The sequence below is a fragment of the Vipera berus genome (genome assembly GCF_964194415.1).
Source record: "Vipera berus genome assembly, chromosome: 3".
NCBI classification, from domain to species: domain Eukaryota; kingdom Metazoa; phylum Chordata; class Lepidosauria; order Squamata; family Viperidae; genus Vipera; species Vipera berus.
In genome coordinates, this window is record NC_138204.1 from 141,529,848 (window position 1) to 141,557,692 (window position 27,845).

At 37.8% G+C, this 27,845-nt stretch overlaps 1 protein-coding gene across 1 annotated transcript in view; it reads left to right on the forward strand.

The window, feature by feature from the left end:
- The window catches only part of CDH20 (cadherin 20), a gene marked incomplete at its 3' end in the record, with an annotated part of 44,541 nt that extends 16,977 nt beyond the window's left edge, over positions 1-27,564 (forward strand). The window contains exons 4-11 of the mRNA XM_081326001.1: positions 3,388-3,555; positions 6,415-6,602; positions 9,994-10,247; positions 15,132-15,268; positions 18,860-18,981; positions 23,116-23,233; positions 26,188-26,439; positions 27,065-27,564. Of these exons, the coding sequence (XP_081182127.1) occupies positions 3,388-3,555; positions 6,415-6,602; positions 9,994-10,247; positions 15,132-15,268; positions 18,860-18,981; positions 23,116-23,233; positions 26,188-26,439; positions 27,065-27,564 (1,739 nt within the window). The remainder of the gene's footprint in view (positions 1-3,387; positions 3,556-6,414; positions 6,603-9,993; positions 10,248-15,131; positions 15,269-18,859; positions 18,982-23,115; positions 23,234-26,187; positions 26,440-27,064) is intronic.
- Between the last annotated feature and the right edge of the window lie 281 nt (positions 27,565-27,845).

The window sequence follows — 27,845 nt, forward strand, 5'->3', positions numbered from 1 at the left end:
TAACATGACTAGTTAGGGAGCAAGGGCAAATGGATATAGAATTATTAACTTGAGTAAATGCTGTATCAAACTTCAACAGAATTACTGTAAAGGTGTGAGGAAATCAAGGTTAAAAGAAACACAGAGAAAATGGGATTGCTATTGTATTATATGTGTAAACAACTTTAATAACAAGTTAAACAAGTTATTCCGTTTGTAAAATGAGGGGAAAAACAAATCTGACAGGAAAACACGCGGGAACTTTGACAGCTGTCAAAGTTCCCCCCGCACCGCGCAGGCGCAGCCACTGACAGCTCGCGGCTGTCAAAACACCGAGCCATGCGGAAACAAGAACTGTCAAAAGAAGACGGCGCGGATTGGTCCGGTTAGACGCGGCGCCAAAAGAAACGTTCCTGATTGGTCCTCACTGACAGCTGCCGGCTATAAAAGCCGGACGAGTTATTCTGTTTTGTCTTGCTCTAAATAAACCTCTAGTTAAGCAGCCTGTCGTCCCGAGTGGTCCTTCGGCTACTTCAGCTATGGAAATATAATTTTCCCACTACAAGTAATAGCTTATTATGTCTTCCAAGGTGGGTGGAAGAGAGAGGCAGGTGACAGGCAAAGATCTGATAGTATGGATGAAACAGCAGTTTAATACTGTTACCAGTACGCAAAAATCTAAAAGCAGAATTTTAAAAAAGAACTCATATCACTTCCAGGCTGTAATTACTGTAATGCAGTCTCTACGTGAGCCTGCCCCTTCAAGAGCTTTCAGAAGCAGCAGCTTTTTCAGAAGGCAAGTGACACAAGTGGTTAATTTCATGATAAGTCCACATAATGCAGGGCTCTTCAAACTTGGCCTTTTTATGACTTGTGGACTTCAATTCACAGAATTCCTCAGCCAGCGTGCCTGGCTGAGGAATTTTGGGATTTGGAAGTCCACAAGTCATAAAAGGGCCAAGTTTGAAGAGCCCTGGCATAATGCCTTTGTTTCCCAAGCTGCACTTGCTTCCAGATGTGATTCAGTTGGTTGTCACCTGTAAAGCCCTCCATGACATTAGGGCAGGATGCTCTTGGGACTATCATTTCTGGTCATCTCACCAAAACTGCACGATTGGCATAGTTCAAGTCCCTTTCATCAAGAAATACCATCTTGTGGAACATAAGGGTTGTGGTTTCTCTGTTGCAGCATCTACTCTGTGGAACAGCATTGTCTTCCCATCTCTCAAGAGATCAGTCTGGCCTTGATATTTCTGTAGGCCATTAAAACCTGAATGTTTCCTCATACCTGGAGCTGAAAGATTAAACCAGGCCTATTAGTAGATTTTCTGTTTGATCTGTATGGATTAATAGTTTTAGGACCAGGCATATGTTATGTTAGTTATTGTTGTTACTGTCACAGCTTTCTAGTTTTGTTGTTGGATATAATCCTTTGTTTGTGTTCTGTACCAGCCTGCTACCGGCCCTGCAGAAAAGGCAGGGACAACCCCTTTTACAAGAAGGCAAGAGGCTGGAATTACGCCTGCCAAATTTATTACCACAAAAACAAACGGAACAAGACAAACCAAGAAACAGGAGCTTTAAGAAACATGAACTATCCAAGCGGTTGCCTTCAGCAAACCAGCCCTCCCACACATTCCCCTTATATAGAGTTCAGGGCATGGCTTCTCTGTGCCTCCTTCCGAGGAGCCCCATTGCCTTCCTCTGTTTACTCCTAATTGACTGCCTCCTGCGTCGGGCATCCTTGAACAGGGCCAGCTGTGGGTCATCTTCATCCACGCTGTCAGGCTCACACAGCTGGGTCTCCGTGGTGACCAAGTGGGAGGGGCCTGGCTGAGGGCTCTCATCAGCAAGATCTTCAACCCCCTCAGCAAGGTCTTCAACACCCCCCTCCTCCTCCTCTGAGTCGTCCGACCCAACTGCCGAATCCACAGGCTGACCCTGAATCACAACAGTTTGCTATCTAGCTTCACTGATGTAAAAAGGGCAGCTACATAAATTCTTAAATATTTTTTTTAAAAAAAATAAAAGCATCGGTGAATCTGTAAACCTACATTTAAATCCTGTTCGACCATGAAACAGCCAGGAGACCTTAAGGATTTCTGACTCCTGTTCTATACCCAAGAGCAACATTATTCAGCAAAAGTAGCAGTTGATCTTGGCAGGATTTCTTAGAGCAACCTGGCTCGTGTTTTCTTTCTCAGAAAAGAAAACTGATTTCCACAAACCCAGACGTTAATTAGAAATGGAAAAATTTTCAATGAGTATTACCATCTTCTTGTATTCTCTAGAGCAGATTTGCCCTTCTGTTGTGCTGGTCCAAATCCTGTTTCACTTGAGATACTTGTTAATTGCAATTGGCTTACCGTAATTGTTCGCCAGGTTCCAGGGGAAAAGCATTAGCATCTCTTTAAGCAGTGTGGGAGCATCATATTAATGTTCTTGAAGCGCTGTTTGCATAACAGCCTGAGTATCCTGTCAAAATTTCTGAAATGGATCCAACAACAATGTATTGACTTTTTAATGGCATCAAACACGCATGCGGTTCAGATCAGAAATACAATGTTTATTTAAAAATAAATGGGATTACAGTTAATTAAATAAGTATTTGATTAAATCATTATGCTAAAATGCAAATGTGTGTTGCATCTCTGAGAAGGTAAGGAAGAAAGTATGAAATATTTCAAATAGTAATTACCACTTAATGCTAACTGGAAAGCTTTTTTTTGTAATGGGTTTTTGTTTTTTTTACATTTCCTACTGAAAATTAAATTCTTCAAAAATAAACAGGATTTCCTGCTATAATCTCAGAGATTCACTGTCTCCTGAGATCACGTTTCATAGCAATTGCTTTGGGTAATCAAAAATGATAACAACAAAATCAGTTCCCTGCTGATAAAAGATCATTCTTTCTTGGAAATTTTTGAAATAATAATTTGAAAAGGCAATAAATTTAGTCCTCAACTTGTAACAGTTCATTTAATGACCATTCAAAGTTACAACAGCACTGGAAAATGTGACTTATGACCATTTTTCAAAGTTATGACCCCATGATCATGTGATCAAAATTCAGACGCTTGACAACATATTTATGACCGTTGCAGTGTCCCAAAGTCACGTGATCTCCTTTTGTGACCTTCTGACAAGCAAAGTCAGTGGGGAAGCCAGATTCATCTAACAACCGGGTTACTAGCTTTTCCACTGCAGTGATTCACTTAACAACTGTGGCAAGAAAGGTCGTAAAATGGGGCAAAACTCTCACTTAGCCACAGAAATTTAGATCTCAGTTCTGGTTGCGAGTCGAGAACCACCTGTATTTTCAAATCAAGGCTGACTCCAGTTAATTTGACACATGGTTATTTAATAAATTGATTTTTTTCCCTGTGTTATTCTCTGTGGTTTCCATAGGATTAATTAGGACAGCACTAATGAATATGGACAGAGAAGCAAAAGAATATTATGAAGTTATTATCCAAGCCAAAGACATGGGTGGACAGCTGGGAGGATTAGCTGGGACAACCACAGTCAATATTTCTCTGTCTGATGTTAATGATAATCCACCCAGATTTCCACAGAGTAAGTACTGTCCATGGTTTGTATTTTGTTGTCCTTCAACTTCTCAATGGATCTCTCAATTTGAAAGTACATTACTATTTGTTTCCTACCCAGTAAGCATGGGCTATAATCTGAAAATCTCTGAGATGTCATATAAAGATGAAATAGTGCTTTTATTTATTTTGCATAATAAAGCCTGATTTGTATTTATTTGGTATTTATCAGTATGTGAGGCACGTCAAAAGTAACAGCAAGCTAAATCCCTGCACTGAAAGCTCACAATGTAAAGTACAAGATAAAGAAGCAAAAGGTGGGAAAGATAGAAACCGACAAAGATAATGATCCTGGAAATAAAAGTATGACATGAAACATATTTATTCTTGTAAAATAACCTGAGCTACTGAAAGGAGTTCAGCATCTGAGCTGTTGAAAGTTGTTTTTAGCCACAGCTTGAAACAACATTGGCTCTGGCATTATGTGAAATTGTGCATATTTTTCTAGGAAGGGGAGGTGACGTGAAACAGAAGGAATGTGGGAAAAATAGAAGGAATTGTATGCACCCTGGGTGATGCAAAAATAATAATAGTAACAATGATAAAGGTAAAGGTTCCCCCGCACATGCGTGCTAGTCGTTTCCAACTCTAGGGGCCAGTGCTCATCTCCGTTTCAAAGCCGAAGAGCCAGCGCTTGTCTGAGGATGTCTCCGTGGTCATGTGGCCGGCATGACTAGATGCCAAAGGTGCACGGAACGCTGTTACCTTCCCACCGTAGTGGTCCCTATTTTTCTACTTGCATTTTTACGTGCTTTCGAACTGCTAGGTTGGCAGAAGCTGGGACGAGTAACAGGTGCTCACTCTGTTACGCAGCACTCGGGATTCGACCCGCCAAACTGCCGACCTTCTGATCAACAAGCTCAGGGTCCTAACCCACTGAGCCACCGTGTCCCTGTGAGTAACAATGATAGATATGGCAATAAGGAGTTAGGGCAGGGTTAGGCAACCTTGGCTCTTTTATGACTCATGGACTTCAACTCCCAGAATTCCTGAGCCAGCTAGTGCTTCAGCCATCTGGCTCAGGAATTCTGGAAGTTGAAGTCCACGAGTCATAAAAGAGCCATGGTTGCCTACCCCTGAGTTAGGGAGAGAAGAAAGAGACAATGAAGGAAGTTAGTTTTGGAGGAGCACAACTTGCCATGGCAATAGCACTTAGACAGTGCTTTACAGCCCTCTCTAAGCAGTTTACAGTGTCAGCATATTGTCCCCAACAATCTGGGTCCTCATTTTACCGAGCTCAGAAGGAAGGAAGGCTGAGTCAACCTTGAGCTTGTGAGAATTGAACTGCCAAACTGTTGGGAGTCAGCAGTCAGCCGAAGTAGCCTGCAGTACTGCATTCTAACCACAGGGCCACCCCGGCTTCTTATGTCAAACCAGTTGTATTATTGAATACAATTTCAGTTGTATTATTGAAGAAAGGTTCAGGATTTTAAGAGGATGGTCCTGTAAATGGCTGAGAGTTAGTACAGTTTGAAAAACAAACAAAAGTGCTAAAAACTTTCTAAAGAAATTGTTCTTAGGCTTGTTGTCATTCTTAAGCTAATCACTTTTTTGGTGTCTACTATTTGGCCTGGAACAGCTAGGATAGGTCAGCTCCTCTTCTTTTAGCATCACTTGTGACAGGAGAAAAACCAACTCCACCGGCAAAGCAGACACTCCCATGGTGAAAAATCTGCCCAAGTAATCCCAGGACAGCCTGAGACCTACCCCAAATGCCTGAGGCTGAGCTTAGTGAACCACCCACCGTAGTGGTCCCTATTTTTCTACTTGCATTTTTTACGTTCTTTCTAACTGCTAGGTTGGCAGAAGCTGGGACAAGTAACAGGCGCTCACTCTGTTATGCGGCACTCGGGATTCGACCCGCCAAACTGCCGACCATCTGATCAACAAGCTCAGCATCCTAACCCACTGAGCCACCACGTCCCTCCTTATCGTCTACCTTGCATCTATATTCTTGTGCTTTTGTTTTGGGACCTGCCATTCTACTGGGGGGAGGGGGGATATTTGTTTTTGCTTGGGATAACTTTCACTTTCTACTTTTCCTCTCCCACCTCTGTCCATTTGAGGAAAAAATGTGTCTCCCTTATCAGGGAGAAATGAAACTGGAGAGGACCTTGAGATGATTGGCAACTGTGCCCAGTTACCCACACATCATGCCACCTGTGGATTGGCTGGATTTCAAATGGACATTATGACTCTGGTGGGAGGAGGAGCATTGCTGGTTTAGCTCTACCATTTGAGCAGGATTTTCCCCAGATCTTGCCTTGACTTCCCTACTGTCACTAACCCCTAATAAAAGTTTCCTTTTGAGACAATGCCTGTTTCAATAGTCCTGCTTTCTTGGGTGGTTAGCTGAGGTGGCTCATTACACCCAGATTCTGCTAATCCTGCCACTGTGGCAAGAAAGGGGGAACAGCATCAAAGCCCAGCATAGCCACAGAGTTCCCAGGACCCTAGTCTTACCCAGTTTTCAGGGTTGTCCTATGGAAAGGGAGGAGTCTGGAGGCAGCTAAAAAAAAATTTCTGAAAGAAAGCAGCAACCAACTACTTTCGTACTGTTGTCAAAAGGGCTATACAGATGTTTCTGTCTTGTAATCAAGACAGTTAAGCTCAGTTTGCAGGAGACAGACCGGTGTGTGTGAATGTGTGTGGAAGTGGATATACAATTGCAAAAGAAACAAAAAAAACTCGTTTAATTACCACCATTTCTAATTTTTATTTATTTAAATTCTCCCACTGAAATCTATAGGAGTTTAACTTTGCTTGGAGTATCTCCCAATCCGTTTGTTGCTGGCAATCATTTTCTTTCTCTCACTTATTTCTCCAGAGCATTATCAGATGAGCGTGCTGGAATCCGCTCCAGTCAGTTCCACCGTGGGTCGTGTTCTTGCTAAAGACTTGGATGAAGGTATTAATGCTGAGATGAAATACAGCTTTGTGGATGGGGATGGACTGGATGTCTTTGACATTACCACTGATCTTAATTACCAAGCTGGCATCATCACTGTGAGAAAGGTAATCAATTTTGTTTCTCAAATGCGTGCAAGCACTTTCAAACGCAGCGATATCTGAATATATGTGGCAAATCTTGTCTGGCCAGCAATTTGATTTACTGAAGTAAAGGTAAAGTTAAAGGTTCCCCCGCACATGCGTGCTAGTCGATTCTAACTCTAGGGGCCGGTGCTCATCTCCATTTCAAAGCCGAAGAGCCAGCGCTTGTCCGAGGATGTCTCCGTGGTCATGTGGCCAGCATGACTAGACGCCAAAGGCGCAGGAACGCTGTTACCTTCCCACCGTAGTGGTCCCTATTTTTCTACTTGCATTTTTATGTGCTTTCGAACTGCTAGGTTGGCAGAAGCTGGGACGAGTTGCAAGAAATAACTCATTTTCCCTCTTTCATATTAATTTCTGATAAAGTGAGACATTCCGCATGCGGATTTGTGGTTTGCCCAGGGGCAAACAAATTGCTTTTTTTTTCCAGTAAGCTTAAGAAAGGATCTGTCCTTTCCCATTTTATTCTCTCCACAGTCTAAGTGAAGGGTTAGTTTGAAAGGTAGTGGCCTATCCATGGTCACTAGTAAGCATTCAAGGCCAATGGGAGATTGCAAACTTTGCTAGCTCTTGTCCAGAAAGCACATGGTTAGCACCAGAAAGAATGGAAAAAACAGTCTTCTCTTTTGATATGACCGTGACCAGGGCTTGCAAAGCTTCAGCAGGGTTAACAGCTGGCAGTGGGACATTGATCCAGACCGGAAGGAGTTGGTACTCTTTTAACTTTTTCAACTTCTTGGTTATGTTCACTGTGCAGGTAGTCCTTGACTTAGAATGATTTCTTTAGTGACCATTAGAAGTTACAACAATGTTGAAAAAAGGAACTTATGACTGTTTTTCACACATACCATGTGTGAAAATCATGCAGCATCATGATCAAAATTTGGGTGCTTGGCAACCAACTCATATTTATGATAGTTGCAGTGTCCCGATGTCATGTGATCACCTTTTGTGACCTTCTGACAAGCAAAGTCAGTGGGGAAGCCAGATCCACTTAACAACCGTGTTACTAACTTAACAACTGCAGTGATTCACTTAACAACTGTGGCAAGAAAGGTCATAAAATGGGGCAAAACTCACTTAACAATGATCTCACTTAGCCACAGAAATTTTGGGCTCAATTGTGGTTATAAAACGAGGACTACCTAAACTAATGAATTTGTATATAGATGTATACAAATTACATATAGTAGCTGTCCCAGAGATGTGAATGCGTGCTTATAGTTCTCTATTAAACTTGGATCTGACGATGCTTTAGTGCATGAATATGAAAATATGGATAGAGAAGAAAAATAAACTTCTTCCAAAAATAGAGGTTGTTTCTAAACCAGCAACTTCTGAAACTAGCAGGCATTTTGTTTTGATTAAGGTCTGTGTCAATTAAGAGGATTCCATTTTGCTAATATTCAGCAAAGTATCCATTATATAAAAGTAAACAGCACATAACCACTGCATTCTTGGAAATTAAGTTACCAGCTGGAAGCCTCATAATGTTGTATAAGATCTTCTCAACTCCCATTTCCACATCGACTTTTACAAAGATTCTTTGGTCATTCCTAGAACTTGCTTTGATGTTGTTATGAGGATTCTTTTTAATTATCCTTTTACTGTTACGCATAAAAAGCACACATTACGTATCAGTGCAATACAATTATCAGTGTCATTGTCTTCTGAGGTAGAATGTGCCAAACGAAAAAGCATGAAAGCTCAGCGTGGAACAGAAATTGATCTGCAAAAGGGAGAGCCTAGCATGATGCTTTTGATTTTATTCTGTTTCTCTGTAATAAAGACCTCTCTTTAAGAGTTTCAGCAATAATAATAGACTAACCAAAACATAATATATTTAAAACTCATTAGTTTCAGTGGAATGCTTAAGCATGTGCATAACTCCATTAACATCAATGGGATTAATAGTATATAAGCACAGATGATTATAGCCATTAAAATGTAAAAATGTGCAGCCTGTACACTATATACTTCTGGTGTATTCTTAATGTGATTGCTTCCACTAGTCCTTTTTTTAAAATAATATCTTTATTAAATTTCAAAGTCAAACATTAAAATACAAACTAACATAAAAGGGAAAAGGAATAGCAAAACAAATTAAAAGTGACCAAAAAATACCCACAACAAACACATTTGCAATAAAAATGACTTCCAACTTTCTTTTAGTCTGCAGATAACAGTTCAACAACCTCTCTCTAAATTTAACATGATAGTACCTATATCTTAGAATACTAGTAATCAACTTTCTAAAATATCAACAGTCAGAAAATATTCTTCTCTTAAGTTTAATTTATTAATATAATAATAAATTAATATAATTTTAATTGTAAAATTTAAAAATTAATATATTATTATTGTCAAATAAATTATTTGACAATAAATTGTCAGATGTGAACAACCATATATTTAAAAAAGCTACAGTATTTCTCTAATCTGATCCAGTCTAATCTAATCCTGAAATCCTGAAGCCAAAAGTTGATTTTTCTCCTAGACTTGTAAGAAATCTAAGTCTGCAAGTCAATTTCACCAACTTGGCTATCTCCATTCTGTTCTTCGATTGTGGGTATATCTTTCCATCTTTGGCATAGAGCAACCTTGCTGACAATATAAAAACAAAGACCCATGTTTTCTTTCCAACTGCTTATCTGCCATCCCTAAAAGAAAATCTTCAGGTTTCAATTTTACATCTATTTTCAAATTTTTCCGAATGTTTCCAAAAATTTCTTAGCTTTCCTACATGTCCACCATAGATGTTAAAATGTTCTCTAAATGCTGGTCCTGGTAGAATAGTTATTTTATTGTGTTTAACCAGTGTGATGCATCAGAACTGTACCTGGCTTGCTTTTGAGCTGAAATTTACCAAGACCCGTGCCGTTATTTTTTTCATTAACACAATGGGAAGAACTAGAGATTTTAAACTTTTAAATAACAGAGTGAAATACATCTCACAAACAAAGGCAAAGATACGTGTCCCAGGATAATGTTGCGGAATCCAATCTGGCTCGGTCACCAAGATCAGAGGTTTCGTCTTCCAAGCTTTTAAACTTGTGCGGGAGCCCGTCTTCAGGAAACTTCTCTCTGTCTCTAACTAGAGAGAAGTTCTTGGGCTCCCGCACAAGTCTGAAAGTTCAGAAGACTAAACCTCTGGTCCCTCTGACCAACCCAGATTGGATCCCGAAACAGATCTCTCCAACACCATGTATGGATAAGCTTAGACAGTTCCATAGTATAGAAACAGCAATTAGAATGCTTTCTTTTAACAATATTGATAAGTATGAGGAATAGGTTCATTTCAGTAGCAGAGATTGCTTTATAATTTGTCTTCTATTTCTTCCTCTCTTTTCTCCAGCCACTGAGCTTTGAAACCAAGAAAAGTTACACTTTAAAAGTAGAAGGTGCCAATCCACACCTTGAAATGCGTTTCTTGAACCTAGGTCCATTTCGTGACTCTACAACTGTGCATATTAGTGTGGAAGATGTGGATGAGCCCCCAGTCTTTGAGCCTAGTTTTTATTTTGTGGAAGTGCCTGAAGATGTGGATATTGGGACCACCATACAAATGATAAATGCCAAGGACCCTGATGTGATCAACAATTCAATCAGGTTTTATTATTATTTTTTTCTTAATCATTCTAATTGTCCATTATATGAACTCCTTGGCTTTTTTGACTAATAGGAGATCACAGTGCCAAATGAAATACAATACTGAATTGTATATTCTTCTATTGTTTGGGGCCAGTTTATTCAACAAAATCATCATCGTATTATTTGTTTAAATCTGAATCAACATTTATTAAGATCTGTGTCTCCATCTATACTATCATTGTAGTATAGATATCATGGAACTTGTAGGCCACTATGGAATTTCAGAGTAGATTTTGTGTGGTGAAAACATAGTTTGTGCAATCAGTATTCTAGTTGATTGCATAGTTTGTGCAATTCATCTCTTGTTGACTCTTTGCAAGGCAAACCTAGTATGGGGCTCACCATGTTATGCCAAAGGATACATTCCTAAAAATGTGCAAAGAGTAAGAAATGGGAAGAGTGAGAAATTAAACAATGGGAAATGGGAAAAGTAAGAAATTAGAAAAATTATTATTCCAATGTTAACAAATGGCTTTTGGAAATGTGTAACTAATCTTTCCTGAAAAAGGCAACATTTTCACAAATCAAACAACAAAGATATACGTTCTTCTTTGGCAGAGACATCATGTCGTTTTACAATAATATTTTGTAGCTGATAATGTTAAAGTGTTACATGGTATTGATTAACAAAGAAGGTATTATATATAAGTTTAATAGAGAAGCCTTCTGTATACAGTTGGATGCATGAACACTTTCATGCAATCCGGCATCCTTCCATAACAGGATCTTTGTTATGTGGATACCAACAGTAAGGTTGAACATGCAGTTGTCTACATGTCAACAAGAGAAGAGGTTTATCCAGAGTGATCATGTAGTACACCATATATTTCATAAGGCCTGAATAACTTCTTTGTGTGTTAAGATAATAAATTCCAGATCTAGAATATATTACTATAAAAACTCCACAAGATTCAGATATTTCACTCCTCTTTCTTTTTGGTATACTTTAATTAAAATATCAACTTTTAGAACAAAAAAAGGAGGTATGTTATGATTGTAGGAATTGTAGGGAGAGCATTTGTAAGAGAAGATAAAAACTGATCTTGAAGGATAGAGTAGATTTACATGAAAAAAGATGATTTGTCAACCCAGTCCCAAACCATTTAAGACAGTAAAAACAATAAACTGCATATTAAAACAAACACAATGAAAGTAGAAAATAGATGTTATGTGATCCCAGTAGATGGGATTCTACCTTTTAACAAATCAGTTGTCTATGTGTGTTTGTACAATTAGGTCTCAGTTAATGTGCTCATTGGTCACATTATTTCAATCCTGACTAATCAAAGTGATATTTCCATGGAAAACAGGATAATTGGTTCCAGTTCAATGGAAATAGACAATTAACATTTCTAAACATACGTTTGTATATATTTATTAATAAAATACTATATGCCAGTGGGGAAAAAAAGATAAATCCATACCCAAATAGTACGAGCTACTTCCTGTATTCTGCTAGAGTTCTTCAAAATAAGCCTCCTTTTTTTTTCAACCTTCCTTTCCTCCATTTTGCACAAACAATGATTTGCATCTAAAACCCGAATTGGAACTGCGCATGGGCTAGCCACAACTGTGCCTGTGCTAGCCTTACACTGTGAATTTTGGCTCTTATTAAATATGATCTGTTTATCAACTTAAAAATCACACTAAAATGAATATTACACTATTTGAACTCACACTACTCACAACCTAGCTTTATCTAAAATATTCAAAAGGACAGGTACACCCTCTACAGATTTAGCACAAGATAGCACAACACTGCATAATCAAACCTGGAAGGTGAACAATGTGTCCTTCTAATGGTCTATTGCTGTGGTGGCGAACCTAGGGCATGGGTGACACAGGTGGCACGCAGAGCCCTCTCTGTGGGCACACACGCCGTCGGCCCAGTCCTAGGCCTTCAGCTGGGTTTTATAAAACCTTTTTGGTTTAGGCCTCCACCGCCATGTGCAAAAAAAAAGGTTCAATCAATCAATTTCATCATCTCGCGGGGGGAAAAAGATCTCACAAAGTTGGAATTGATTGATTGAACTTTTTAGTCCCACCCAGTCTGCCATTACCACTGCAGCCATGCCCACCCAATAGGCCACACCCACCCAATGGGCCACACCCATTCAGCACCTGATGATACATAAGTGGGTTTTGGGTTGCAGTTTGGGCACTCGGTCTCTAAAAGGTTCGCCATCACTGGTCTATTGCAAAGTACTGAGCAAGAGATGGAGTAGAGGAGAAACTGTTAACATAACTTTGCAATAAGGTTAGAGCTATACTTCTTGTCTGGAATACCTTGCAAGGCTGACAACGATCTTGCAAGGCTGAAAATACAGTACATCTCTTCCCCCCCCCCATCTTGCCTTGCCAAGAAACTAGGGAGGATCCTTTCTGTTCTGTCTCCTATTGTCCCGTTATTCCTTCTCTGGACTAAGCTGCCTCTTGTCTCATCATTGCCTAATCTACTTCCCTTCCTTTTCTCTGCCAAGGTCATTCTCACATACCATTATACAAAGTCTGCTTGCAGATATCCTCTCTTCTTATCTATTTAGCACTCTGAACCTACTTTAAATGCTGATAGGTAAAACTATTTAGCTCCAGACAACCTGAAATAAATAGCAGCAGCCTGAGAGGCAACACCATAATATTTTATAGCGCTTCCTACCTTCAGAGTAAATGATCTACTTTGCAAAGTTTATACTATATAAAGTCAGGGAGTCAGCTCAACTTAAATTCTGTAATCCATTCATTTAAAAGCAATGGGGCCAAGATGGCTCATTCAGAACCACTTTTCACTGAGCTAGCCTTCCTTAAGGAATCTGGGGAAGAAATGATCCCATACACAAAATGTTACAAATTCCAAAAAAAAAAGTGTTTAGAAGACAAAGTGAGAAAAAGTTTCTTGGATGAATAGTCTCCTGAAATTACTTTGTCCCCAGCAGTGACAAGCTTTTCTTGATGACAGCCAGCTAAGCAAAGAATTAATTTGGAATTGTAAAAGTCCAGCCAAAGTTAAAACTTGTTTAGTTCATTGGCACCCAGTGGAATAAATGTAAGAAATGTACTCTCACATTAAACTTTGCCTGTATTGTGCTCTTATATCTCAAATGGTAAATTAACATTCCAGTCAAAAATTTGTGCTTGTTTCATATTATATCCTTTAACTCAGATAACACTTAAAATAAAAGATTCACAAATGTCTGTGAATTATTTTTAAAGGAACTGCATTTTACTGAAAATAAAATTTGAATGATACTGCACTGTGTTTTCAGTCATTATAAAAATCTTTTTATTTCTGAAATAGTAAAAGCTATATTTTTCCAGTTAAAAAGGGACACGATGCATTTAGAGAATTTCATCTAACCTTGTCTCCTTCTAAAGAGGCCACGATCGTTTATTTTGAATATTCAACTTTATGAATGTTTATTCAGAAGTAAATTCAATTTTATTTAGTGGGGTTTGTTAGGCAAGGGCTATCCTTTAATATAGCTTTTTTATTTATTTTATTTCTATCTCATTTTTATTATTTTGATAAATAACTCAAGGCAATTAACATTAATACTCCTTCCTCCTCCTATTTTCCTTACAGCAACAAGCCTATGAGGTGAATAAGGCTGAGAGAAATTAACTAGCCCAAAATGACCCAGCTGGGTTTTGTGCCTAAGGGAGGACTAGTTTTGTGCCTAAGAGAGGACTAGTCTCCTGGTTTCTAGCATGGTGCCTTAACTAGTATATCAAAATGGCTTTAAAAGCTGATGGCAGATGGTTTCTCTTGGGATTGACATGGCATGATATGGAATTTCTTGTATCAACGGTGATCGGGAGTTAAAATAATTTCTGACTCCTTGATTCTGTAATTGCTGTACATTCACTCTTTCCAGGAGTGTGCAACAGCTATTTTATATATCTTGATTCCAAAATATGCTCAGAGGAGTTGTTAGGGACCAGACTTCCACATTTTACCTTTTTAAGGGAACTTAAAATGACCAATTGTTGAGTCCACTGTAGAATTTGGTTTTAGTATCGGGAGATGCACTGATACTATTCATGCACAACTGTATGATTTTTGAAACTGCAGCCCTCTCTTAACTGGAACTATGTCATACTGAAAATATTGGTGCTTAATTTGTAGAAACATTGTGGAATTGTATTACATGAATAAGATTTCACTTTTACTGCCCTGAGTAAATTCATGAATATTTAGAAGCAAGTCCCACTGTGATTGGTGTAGTTATTTCATTAGCATGTTTATATATTGCACTAAATAATTTTTTTTCTGGCCTGGACACGCTATGAATATTAACTGCTTTTTGTTTTTCCAAAGGTCAATTACCAAACAAAGGAAGATATCTAGTTCTTCCTAATGTTACCAACTGCTAATTCTGTTCATCTTAATTGTTTTCCATTGTCCTAAACTTTAAAAAAAAGAGCTATGCCTCTTATTCTTTCTCAAAGAAAGAAACTTCAATACGTTTATATTTCTTAATTTAATATGGATGTTAATTTTTTTAACCTTTTCAAAATTTAATGACTAGAATTAAACACTCTCCTTGTGTTAGTGTAACAAGCAAAGAATTATACATGTCTTTCTTTGTTAAAAGAGGCAAAAAAAACAGAATCCAAAGTGAACTAGCATTATTTCTTCTATTCCTACTGCACAAGTCAATGTGAAAAGATTTTTCAGGGATTGAGTGACTGAGCCAGTAAACTGCACATATAAATTAGCATCTGAACTGAATTACTGTTGAATCCACAGAGCTAAAAAAAAATAGTGATGAAACTAACTTGCACCTCAATTTGTAATAGTAGGTTCTAACTAGGTTTTTTTTAAAAAAATGTGAACTTCTACAGATATTCTATTGATCGAAACAGCGATCCTGGACGCTTCTTTTACGTGGACATTGTAACAGGTGCTCTGATGACTGCAAGACCTCTTGATCGGGAGGACATTTCATGGCACAATATCAGTGTGCTAGGTGTGGAAACGAGTAAGGCTATCAAATTATCATTTATTTAATGTGTCTGTGTGTGTTTGTCTATTTCTGTATAGCAAGGATATATCACTGGAGGCTTTCAAGAAGAGACTGGACAGCCTTTTGTCTGAAATGGCTTGGATTCTCTTGCTTGAGTGGGGACTTGGACTAGATGACCTCCAAGGTCCCTTCCAACTCTATGTTCTAAGGTTGTACAGTTCTTTACCTGTCTGGACAGAAAACAAGTATGTTTGTGCTTGTAGTAGAAGAAAGAAAAGAAACGGGGAAAAATAGAATAATTTTTCTTTTGTATTTCTGTTGAGTGCTCCGATGTACATACTTTGACTTAAACATAACACAAACAAGTCTGAATAGCACTACATTTGTGCCATGTCTCTGGGATATAGCTTTGATCTTCTTCACAACTGTTGAGTAACACAGTCATCCTTGTCGGTTCCAGTATTAAAGTAGCAATTCTTCAATTTTGTTTCCACCCCCACCCCCCAAACCTAACATTGTTCAAAGGCAACTTCAAGATATATGAATGTTTTTAGTGTTTGTAACACATTATCCTAGAGAAAAGTCACTGGCAGTGATACAACTGGGAAAGTGTTAAACGCAGGCAGAAGAGGGATCAACAAAGGAGACATCACGTATTATACCAAGCATGGATGCATAATACTTCTATTCAGCAGTGATGAAGGCCAAGCTTCAGAGTGTATATGCCAACTCCTGTTCTCTTTCCTCTGGCTTCCCTAAAGCACAGTGAAAAGGTTAACCTGGGTCCCATCTGATCAGGATTTAAAACTAGCCTCCCGAATCCATCTTTTGATCATTCAACTGCAATTAAGAAGCCAGTGCATTTTTATATGCCCTGCAGTGAAAAACCCATGTGTGTATATGCAAATAATGAAATTAGAGTTTAATTAGAGATTAATTAGATTAATTAGAGATTCAAGGTGCTGGTGATGACCTATAAAGCCCTAAATGGCGAGGGTCCGGGATATTTGAGGGAACACCTGCTGCCAGCATCAAGCTTCCTTCGTCCAGTGCGCTCCCACAGGGAGGGTCTTCTCAGGGTGCCGCCGGTTAAAGATTGCCGGCGGGTAACACCCAGGGGTAGGGCCTTCTCAGTGGGCGCGCCTGCCCTTTGGAACCAGCTGCCCACGGAGCTTAGGACTGCCCCCGACCTCCGTTCATTCCGCCAGGACCTGAAGACCTGGCTCTTCGAGCTCTCTGGCCCAGGCTGAGAATTTTTTAATTTTTAATTTTAACTGGGTTTTTATTTTTTTTTCTCAGGGTTTCATTTAATCTTTTTTAATTTGTTTTAACTTTTGTATTGATTTTCTTTTAAATACCCTGTAAACCGCCCTGAGTCCTTCGGGAAAGGGCGGTATATAAATCTAAATAAATAAATAAATAATTTGTATACCCCTGGGGGCTCTATGAAGTTTGATTACTCAAATAGTTAATGTTCAAGGGAATTATGGTGTAAGGGAGGTTTTGAGGTTTTTTCTGAAATACAGTTCATATAAGATCTACTTTATACATACTCTCTCCAGGAATTATTAGTTGCAGAACAGGGGCTCTGAATATTATAGAGTTTATCAGAGTAGAAAAAAAATCAAAAGAAGATTAGCTGATTCAGGGAATTGCTAAAAAGTTCAGCCTCTGATTGAAAAACTCTTTGAGAAAACAATTGTTTGTTGAAATCGTCCTACAAAATGCTTTAAATAAATAAACCATCAAACCTAATTTGGGACAGAAAAAGCTACTTGCTAGGATCTCAGCTACATTCCAAAACTTATTTTTGGTTCATCTCTGCTTTAGAATTAGAGCAATATTTCTGAAAACATTTTCCTTGTGAGTGGAACTGGCTATCGCACCAAATTAAAACAACTTACCCCGGGCTTAGTTCTTATTTTGCTATGCAGTGGAACTCATTGTCAAACATGATATCACTATGCTTTGAGTCTTACAACTGCTCCCAGCATAGAACTAGTGATTTAACAGCTGACACCATCCTCAGTGGACACAGAAAATGTCATCAAAATATGAGTGCCTTAGTTCCTTCTGATTTATTGCCCACTTAAACATCCCATGAGATACCATTATATTTTGAGAAGGCGAATTATGATATAGTCTTGTTACATCCCATGGTGAATATGGTGTAGGGAAATAAATCTCACTGTTAAGATATTTAGACAGTTAAAACTCTGTATTATCTTTTTGCTTACAAGGCTGGTGATAAGCTTCTGGCCAGGAAGGATTATGCTGAAGTATCCCATTTAGATATTAACACCTGCATGTGGAAAATATATATTACACTATTTTCATTTGTACAATTCCAGAGAAATGTTTAGACTATTGCGACATCAAATCAGTATCACAGATACTGTAGAAGTAATAGTTTTATAAATTTGCAGTTCTTCTAATTTATTATGATGATGATGATTGGTTGCATGGTCAGCTAGATTTTTAGACTTGGCTTTTTTATCCACCTCTTGAGTCCTTCCCAAGGACCTATTATTAATATAATTAATGTATTGGTCACCCAACTCCAGTTATTATTTTGTTTATATAGCTTTTCCAAATACTGTGTGCTGTCTTGAATACTGCATTCCAAAATGCACGTTTCTTTCTGCGTATTTCTGACTGGAAACTGATGAGCGTTAGGAATGGTTCATTCCAACTGATCTGTGTTATGTAAAATCCTTGTTGATAAAGCCTACCACTTTGCTCCCATTGCGATTTGTGATAAATTTGTTTTGCAGCCCTGTGTGTATGACTACTACCACTAGCCCTGCACAGTCCTATTATCACAAGGGCAAATCACAAACTGCCCAACATATATCAAATTACATTAGTAATTATATTAGTTTTAGAATAAAAAAAATTATTATTATTATTAATCTAAAAATATTTGAAATAGCCTAATTGCAGTTTAATCCCTGTTTAATAGTTAACAAAATTAAATTATGGGGCTTAACATAAGTCAGACAGACAGAGGGATGTTCAGCTATTTCACAATCCAAGAAGCAAATTTAATGCATAATTTACATTAAAAACATTTAAAAACTGACTAGTTTAACTGTATCTATATATCTAGCAAGTAAATATAGATAAAATTATAAGTTGAAAAGTATATGTCTTTTTGTTTATGTATTTAGATATCTCACTGACTAGATGATTCTGGGCGGTTTACAACTGAAAACATAAAACCAAAGAGATGGAATTAAAAACAGAGTTAAAAACAGAATTAAGAACAAGTTCAAAGGCAAGAAAGAGTGGAGGGCGCACCCTTAAGCACTAATCAATCCCAAGGTTGCATTGCTTTTCTTCATGGCAGTTGGCAGAACCAGGTCTTCAAACTTTTCTGGAATCTAGAAGAGTGGAGGCCATCTTCACCTCTGGGAGCAACATACTGCATAGATCAGGGGCAATGACAGAGAAAGCTGTCTAGACACCCCCAGTCAAAAGTCTTAACACAAATACTATCTGCTGTGTCTGGGAAGTGCATTCTCCAGAGATCTTTCATTCAATTCAGGATTAATTTATACTCAGGCAAAACACCTCTGATATTAATTCACTCTTATCTCCTTTCAGACAATCCTTCACAGGTTGGCAGTGTTTCAGTAACAATAAGAGTCCTGGATGTAAATGACAACGTACCAGAATTTCCCAGGTTCTATGAGGCATTTGTCTGTGAAAATGCAAAAGTTGGACAGGTGAGAAGCTAAAGCAGTGTTTTATATTTAAAAGTGGTACCATTATCTATGACCTCTATCCCCAATCTAACATGATCTAGATATAAACTGCATTCTCTAAAACTTCTGAAGTAGGTTTCAGAGGGCACAGTAGCTAGTAAGTGCAAGAAATGAGAACGCAGCTAAGTCTACTCGTATGAGCACCAGTATGTTCCTTCCCATTACAATTTCAGTAGAATTTAATACGGTGTAATTTAGCATTTATAGTAATTTAATTATCTAATTTAAATATTAAATCAAACCCACTGCAATATTTAAAAGAGCAGCAAAGCAGTAGTAGAATTAATTTCTTGTATCCTCCAAACTCTAGCAAAGGAAACAGAAATGATAAAATATATATTTTATAGCTATAATATATTTATTTATTTATTTATTTATTTATTTATTTATTTAAATTTTTATACCGCCCTATTCCCGAAGGACTCAGGGCGGTTTACAGGGCAACATAAAATACAATATAAAAATAGTATAAAATTAAAATAGATTAAATTAATTAAGCCCAACAATTAAAACAATATTAAAAGCTAAAATCCCTTCAGTCCAGGCCTGATAGATCAAAAAACCAGGTTTTCAGGTCCCGGCGAAATGAACGCAGATTGGGGGCGGTCCGAAGGAAAACGTATCTGAATAAAACATATGCAATAGATATGTAAAAGTAACTCTGCCTTTAAATAGATTTGCATTTTGTTCAAAAGAAAGCATATTGATCAGTCTTTCCATTGTGTCAATTAAGAGACATTTCTAAAGGTTGAGTAGACAAATTTCGATAGAGGATTTTAAATCCAGGGCAGCAATTTCTCTCCAATAGTACATTATCTTCAAGCTGCAGACTAAACATGATAGATGTTGCACTCATTATGGAGTCTGGATCCTTGCTAACCACCTGACCCCTAGCCCAATGTTGGTTTTGTGGTCCTAGTTGTCCTAGGGTTTTGTCCTATTTTGGGAAATGGGGGAGTTGGTAGGAGTTAAGTGGTCTTTTTCCTTGTTTTTAGTGCTTTTTATTATGAACCACCCGGAATCATTTGCTCTCAGGTGTTATGTAGAGTAATAAAATAAATGAATAAACAATTCTAAAGTTTTTCATGTAGATATGTGACATATAAAGGTAGAAGTAGTACACATTATTAATATTATAATTAAATATTATAAATATTATTTTCCATAAATTCATGGGGTTTTTAAGTTATCTATTTATATCAATTTGATAATGCCAGCAAGATAATTCTATGCACAAAGATGAAATTCCCACAATGGAGGAATGAAATGTAAACATGTCAGAACTAGCAGAAATGACAATACTGACATTTTGATCAGGAGGAAAACAATAAGTACTTTTTTACAAGACTGGAACCTTTTCATGGACTATTACTAAAAGAACAAAAAATGAACTGATTTATGGATTTAATGATTGAAACAGATCAGAAATAAATAAGGTGTCAGAATCCATTTATATCACATTCATAAATGTACCGGTATGTTTAAAACATTATCCCCCCCATGGATTCTGCCATCTCCCGAGGAAGGAGGAGCACATGTGGATTCAGCCTGCCTTAGTTTATTTCAAAGACCAAGGGAAACCTTTTGAACTGGGGGAACAAAGGGGAGGGTTAGAGAAGAAGACATCTGGCCTGTGTCTCCATTTGAATCTGTAAAGGAAGAAGGCAATAACCATAAAGATTCAAAGTTCCTTTTTTCCCACGAAAGGGATGACACGAAGTAAAATGTTGGGGGGCTGACCAAATGGGGTTGAGGGAAGGGGGGTTGAACCGGGAACTCTTTATAAAGTTTCAATTTGTAAAACAATACCAAGTCCTGTCTTGTATTTCCACAACCAAGCATGTCCTAGTAAAAATTCCTTTTGGACTAGAACTGACTCCAAGAGTTTTTGTTTTCCTAAGACGTGGATTGGGGTCGGTCCTGACATAAGGGTTTAAAGGAATTGGTGGAAGACTTAAGAGGGTGGAGAAATGAAAGGCTTGTTAATATCTATTGAAGAGAAGTTGCTTTCTTCTTTTCTCACAATTCTTTTTTTATCTTTTTTGTCTTTCCACTTTATGTAAAATACTTTTTATGTATTGTAATATATACATCAAAATATAAAAATATGTATTTATATACGCGGTGGCTCAGTGGGTTAGGACGCTGAGCTTGTCGATCAGAAGGTCGGCAGTTTGGCGGGTCGAATCCCGAGTGCCGCGTAGCAGAGTGAGTTACTCGTCCCAGCTTCTGCCAACCTAGCAGTTTGAAAGCACGTAAAAATGCAAGTAGAAAAATAGGGACCACTACAGTGGGAAGGTAACAGCGTTCCGTGCGCCTTTGGCGTCTAGTCATGCCGGCCACATGACCACGGAGATGTCCTCGGACAAGCGCTGGCTCTTCGGCTTTGAAACGGAGATGAGCACCGGCCCCTAGAGTTGGAAACGACTAGCACGCATGTGCGGGGGAACCTTTACCTTTACCTAAAATATTTAAATCAATAAATGAGCCTATATTCGATGCATTTTCAATATCTTAGGAATAATTATTCGAATACAATTACAAGACTACATACAACAAACAAAACCCCTTTTTTTATTAAAGCGTTTTACAAAAACAAAATTTTACAATATATCCCCAAATCCCTCCCACCCCAAACCCACCCACTTCCCCCCCCACTTCCCAGAGCTAAATACAGGATTATAGTTACAATAATCATATTCTAAATAAAAATTATGCATAATATACAATTAACCAAATTCATAATGCGCTTTAACTCTCTTTTAACATAACTACAAACAACGTACCAATAACAATATCCCACTAAAATCTACTCATAAGCTAAATAGTACTTTTTAGTCCCATATTTGTTTTGAATATAATTTATCCATCTCCTCCAAACTGAAATATATCTTTCCTGTGAATGATCCTTCAGATAAGCAGAAATCTTAGACATTTCTGCAAGATTCGAAACTTTAAACACCCATTCTTCTACAGTGGGCAAACTATCCTTCTTCCAATATTGTCCCACCAGTAACCGTGCTGCCGTTATCATGTTCAACATCAAGTTAGTTTCTTTAACATCACAATCTACAACAATGCCCAATAAAAACAATTGCAGGGAAAACTTTATCTTTCTCTTAAAAATCTTTTGAATGTTCCACCAAATTTTAATCCAAAAAGCTTTTATATTTCTACAAGTCCACCACATGTGAAAATAGGTAGCTTCTAAACTACCACACCTCCAACATTTAGACTGTAAATTAGGATTCATGTTGGACAGCTTCTTGGGATCCAGATGCCATCTATAAAACATTTTATAAAAAATTTCTCTTAAATTTTGAGCCTGGGTAAATTTAACATTTCTGACCCAAATTATCTCCCAGGTGTCCAACGAAATTGGTTCCTGAATATTTTGTGCCCACTTTATCATGCAGTCTTTAACCAGTTCCGTTTCCGAATCCAATTCAATTAAAGCATTATATATCCTCTTCACCAAAACCCCTTTTTAAAAAATGTCCACCGTAGGTCTAATTTGAAGTATAGTGAGAAGTACAGCAAGCTTATAATGGTTGCTGCAATACATTTGTGTGTCTCCCAAAATAGATTTCAGTAGAGACACTTAAAAGTGCATTTTGTGTATATGATCAAAATTAAATTTTACGTGAAATTACTTGAGACTTGGAATCAATCTATTGAAATCAATGGATCCCAAATAATTGATGTCCCATTTTTTATGTCTTCTCTTAGTATAATTAAATAGGCATTCAACCTATCATATTGTGGCTTATTAGTCAAGAATTGATTTTCGTTGGCCTTAATTGTTGATTTTCCTGCACAGATTATCTGTATATTAAACCATGTGCTCTTTCACTGAGATATGGACCATACAATTTTGTCCTTCTCACATGGAACAAAACAACTCCTGGGGAGATTATTATTTTTTCCTTACCATTGATCCCTGCAATATTTTGATTGCCCTCACAGCTCTCTGCTTCCTCTACAACAAGCTATTATTCAAAAGCTACATTTCTTTTGCTTTCAGCTTAATTCTTAAAAGGGATTATCTCCAGCAGAATTGTCGTTGATCAAATGTTTTGTTCTTCTGTCCTACAGCTGATCCAGACAGTAAGTGCAGTAGACCAAGACGACCCACAAGAGGGGCAACACTTTTACTACAGCTTGGCTCCCGAGACAGCAAATAACCCAAATTTTACTCTAAGGGACAATCAAGGTAATTGAACTAGACATCAATTTGTTTGGCTAATTAATATCTTCTGAAGTAGGCTGAATTGCCAAAGCTCTGTTTAAAACTGCTTCATGAGCCAGCCATTGCAAATAACCACAAGTGACACCGGCTGCTTAAAAACAGCCATGAAATCAATGAATCATTTTGTTTTTAGGAAAGTTATAAAGAATTTGCCTCATATTTCTCAGTGCAGCGATTATAGCCTTTTATTTTGAGGAGGCTGTGCAAATGCAAATCTTTTTATCATATAATAAATCAGTGGGGGAGACAGAGGGGAAGAGATGACCAAATAAATATTATTTTTTTCTTAATCCTGAGCTTCCCCTGGATTTCCCCAGAACACAGAAAAGGTCATTGCCTATTATTTTGGATTTATTTCCTTTGAGTGGAGTACAGATCCAAAGCAGAAAAGGCACTTCAAAGAAGATGTGGGGAAATTTCCTGCATCTGGTGACACCTCTTCCTTCATGAAGACTTTTTTTTTCCTCTTGGCTTGCAAGGCAATTCTGTAGTCCCAGGAAAATATGCATCTGAATTTAAGAGGTGCAGATAGAGCGCAACCAGGCCATTATAAAACTTGTCAACACCTCCTTAATATCTCCTTAACTCAACTTCTATTTTTCTGGGACTACACAGATGCTGCATGAGCCAAGACAACGTTTTCTTTTAGAGAAGTCAACAGGTGTAACAAATATACTCGTGTCCCTTTTAAAAGTACCTTTTCACTTCCTTTCCACTGCTTTCCCTTTCTTCTGGAACTCCAGTTTTCTCCCCTTCAAATAGCAAATTTGTTGGCTCCTCAGTATGCTGAAGTTGCTTTTGCCCGGTTGTAGTTTCTGCTTTAAAATTTTTTTTTTTTTCAAAATATACATTACGCAAACCAAGAGTTTTTCCTGAGTCTGGTGACAGCTCCCTCTGTTGAGTGGATGATGCTCTTTTAATTCAATAAAACAGTTGGGGAAATGAAAGAGCTATTAAGTAGGAAATGATATAAAAATAAGCAGCACTATAGCATCACCTAATGGTGAACATTATTTCAACAGCTGGAGAAACAAGGAAAAAGTAAGCTTTACAAAAAATAGTTCCTTGAAAATGCAGTACTGATTGCTTTGGAAGACCTTACTCACAAAATCAGTTTCTCACACAGCTCCATGCTCTGAAAGTTGAGTTGGCATATTGTTTCAATTAAAAAAAAAAGCTTAGCTTTATAAAATAGACTGACCAATCTGCTGTTGATTTAAGGCATTAGGAATTTCTAACATTTCCAAAAGGTTTGGTAAAGGACATTGTCAGGCTCCAAAAACAAAGAAAGAAACATTGTGATTCTTCCAAACAGATTTCTTTATTGTTCTTCACTTAAAGGCAAAATCTGGCCAAAAATAAAGCATGCTACCGCCTCCACAAAGCACATACTTTGGGGACTATTAGGGAACTGCCTTCACTTCTTTTCTCTCATACAAATTATCTGAACTGAGTTGTCTCTTGCTCCTCTGGAATGCACACCTAAGAATTCATGCATCCTGAGATGCAATTCCATCACAATATATTCCCATGTGCCCCCACAATTAGAGGGTCACATCTAGCTAACTTGGACTTATCTAGCACTTTTTTTCTACACACTTAGCTATTGGTCCTCAACAGCCTTCCCCAAAACGGTGCAAATCAATGTCAGATAAAAATGACGTATTTTACCAGTTATAATTATCTTTAAATGGCAAAACTGGAAATTTTAGAAGGGTATAATTTCAAGAAGGGAAGTGCCTTCTCACATCAGCAGTCTACAGCAATGAAATGCCTAGATTTACAATATCGTGTCAAGATTTACACAATATTGCCTTGCTGCGACATACTTGTGATTCTTATTTTCTTTCCTTAAACTTACATCATTGATGAGCTTAAAAGAAGTCATCCTTAAAAGATTTGTGATGTAGGTTTGTTTAATGCTTGGGGCATTCTGATGGGGGATTGGTGGGGTTTTTATTGTATTTTATTGGGGTTTTACTATGTATTAATTGTTTTTTAATGGGCATGTATTTAATCATTTTTTAACTTTTGTAATTCTGTGTTTTTTATTCTTGCCCTGTTCACCGCCCTGAGTCCTTCGGGAGAAGGGCGGTATAGAAATATTAATAAATTAAATTAAATTAAATTCTGAACAACATTCAGGTATAAGACAGGGAGAAAGAAAAAAAATCCTCTCTCTTTTGCCTCTTTATTTCAACATCTTCATTAGGAATGACAAGAGGGGTTGTTGTCAAAAAGCAGTTTTCAGGCACAGTTTTCACAGCTAAAGTTGAATTGTGAACCTAAAACCTTCAAAATGATTTCACTTGTAAGAAAAGAGCACAGGATATTTAAACTGAAATTCTGAAATTTAATGCACTGTGGTGTCTTAGGTACCTCTATTTCATTCATAATTTTGTCTCCTTTCTTTACTTCTCTTGTTTTTTCTTTCCTCCTTCCTTTTTCAGGGTTCCCTATCTTTTAATTGGCTCTTTTCATTCAATTTTCTTATATGCAACTAAGCTCATTGTCTGAAATACAGGTGAAATAATATATCTAAGGTCACTGCAAAGTGACTAGTGACTAGTGAGGAGGCCATATAAAATGAGCAAATAAATAAATGTTTCACTAACAATAATAATAGCATCCATAGCATGGATATGAACACGCCAGCTTCCAAAGACAGAGAAACACTTGTCCCTGAAAGTCTAAAGTAATTCACAAACAATTGCATATTCAAAAGTAGTTACGTTGTAGCTGTAGATCCAGGTAAACACAACACTGTAAGTTTATAAAATTAATCCAAAAATCAGTTTTGTAATATGTATATTTTATATTTTCGCATTGTGAATAAGTCTTTCTTTCTTTCTTTCTTTCTTTCTTTCTTTCTTTCTTTCTTTCTTTCTTTCTTTCTTTCTTTCTTTCTTTCTTTTTAGACAACACAGCTTGGATTTTAACCAAGCGATCAGGCTTTCGGCAACATGAGCAGAACACCTTTTATCTTCCCATCTTAATAGCTGATAATGGACGTCCTGTGCTAAGCAGTACTGGAACAGTAACCATTCACGTTTGCAGCTGTGATGAAAAAGGTCTTGTGATGTCCTGTAATGCAGAGGCCTACGTACTCCCTGTCAGCCTGAGCAGAGGCGCTCTGATTGCCATTCTAGCTTGCATTTTTGTTTTGCTCGGTATGTCTACATACCATCTCATTTAACAAATCTAACGTTCTTCAGGCAAAATAAGGGAGGGGGCAATATTCGTTGAAATGTAATACTAACCACTACAGATGGTCCTTGATTTACAACCACAATAGAGCCCCAAATTTCTGTGGCTAAGTGAAACATTTGCTAAGTGAGTTTTACCCCATTTTACAAATTTCTTGCCACAGTCGTTAAGTGAATCGCTGCAGTTGTTAACTTAGTAATACAGTTACTGAATCTGACTTCCCCATTGATTTTGCTCGTCAGAAGGTCGCAAAAGGTGACCACGTGAGCCCAGGACACTGTAACCATCATAAATATGAGACAGTTGCCAGGTACCTGAATTTTGATGATGTGATCATGGGGAAGCTGCAGTGGTCCTAAGTGTTAAAAAACAGCCATAAGTCACTTTTTTTCAGTGGTGTTGTAACTTTGAATGGTGACTAAACAAATTGTTGTAAATCGAGGACTACTTCTATAGTGGTAGCAATTTTGATGGCAAAAAGTAGGTCTCTTTAATTACCATTACATATAAAATATTACTTGCTGATTGATCTTGAGTGAAGGAAAAAATTGCTCTCTTAAGTGCTTCTATTTTGTTCATTACCTTTAGTTCTGGTGCTACTGATCTTATCCATGAAAAGACACCGGAAGCAGCCTTACATGCTTGATGAGGAAGAGAATATCCATGAGAACATTGTCCGATATGATGATGAAGGCGGTGGGGAAGAAGATACGGAAGCTTTTGACATTTCTGCCCTGTGGAACCCCAGAGAGGCCCAGGCATTCATGAAGAACCGACAGGACATGATGCCAGAAATTGAAAGCCTCTCAAGATATGTTCCTCAGGCCTGCACGATGGACAGCAGTGTTCACAGCTATGTATTGGCCAAACTCTATGAAGCAGACATGGACCTCTGGGCACCTCCCTTTGATTCCCTCCAGACCTACATGTTTGAGGGCAATGGCTCAGTGGCCGAATCGCTCAGTTCCTTACAGTCTGTAACTACGGACTCAGAACAGAGCTATGACTATCTGACAGACTGGGGACCACGCTTTAGGAAGCTGGCGGAAATGTATGGCGCCACAGAGGGGAGTGGGACTCTTTGGTAACAAAAAGGGTCAAGTACTTGATATTCAAATGCCGCCATCTAAACTTGTACTCGTCTGATATCAGACATTGATGGGATGGCCTCCAACAATTAGCAATATGATGCTTGAGGGAGAATGCAGAAGAATTTGAATAAATCAAAGCACTCTCTCTGGATCAGCTTTATGAAATTACTTTCAGCTACATTTGTGAAACAATGATAAGCAAGCGAGAAAGACAGGTGGGAAGATTTTTAAAAAAATTTCTTTCAAAGACTTATATGTGAACATTTGGTTCGGGATTA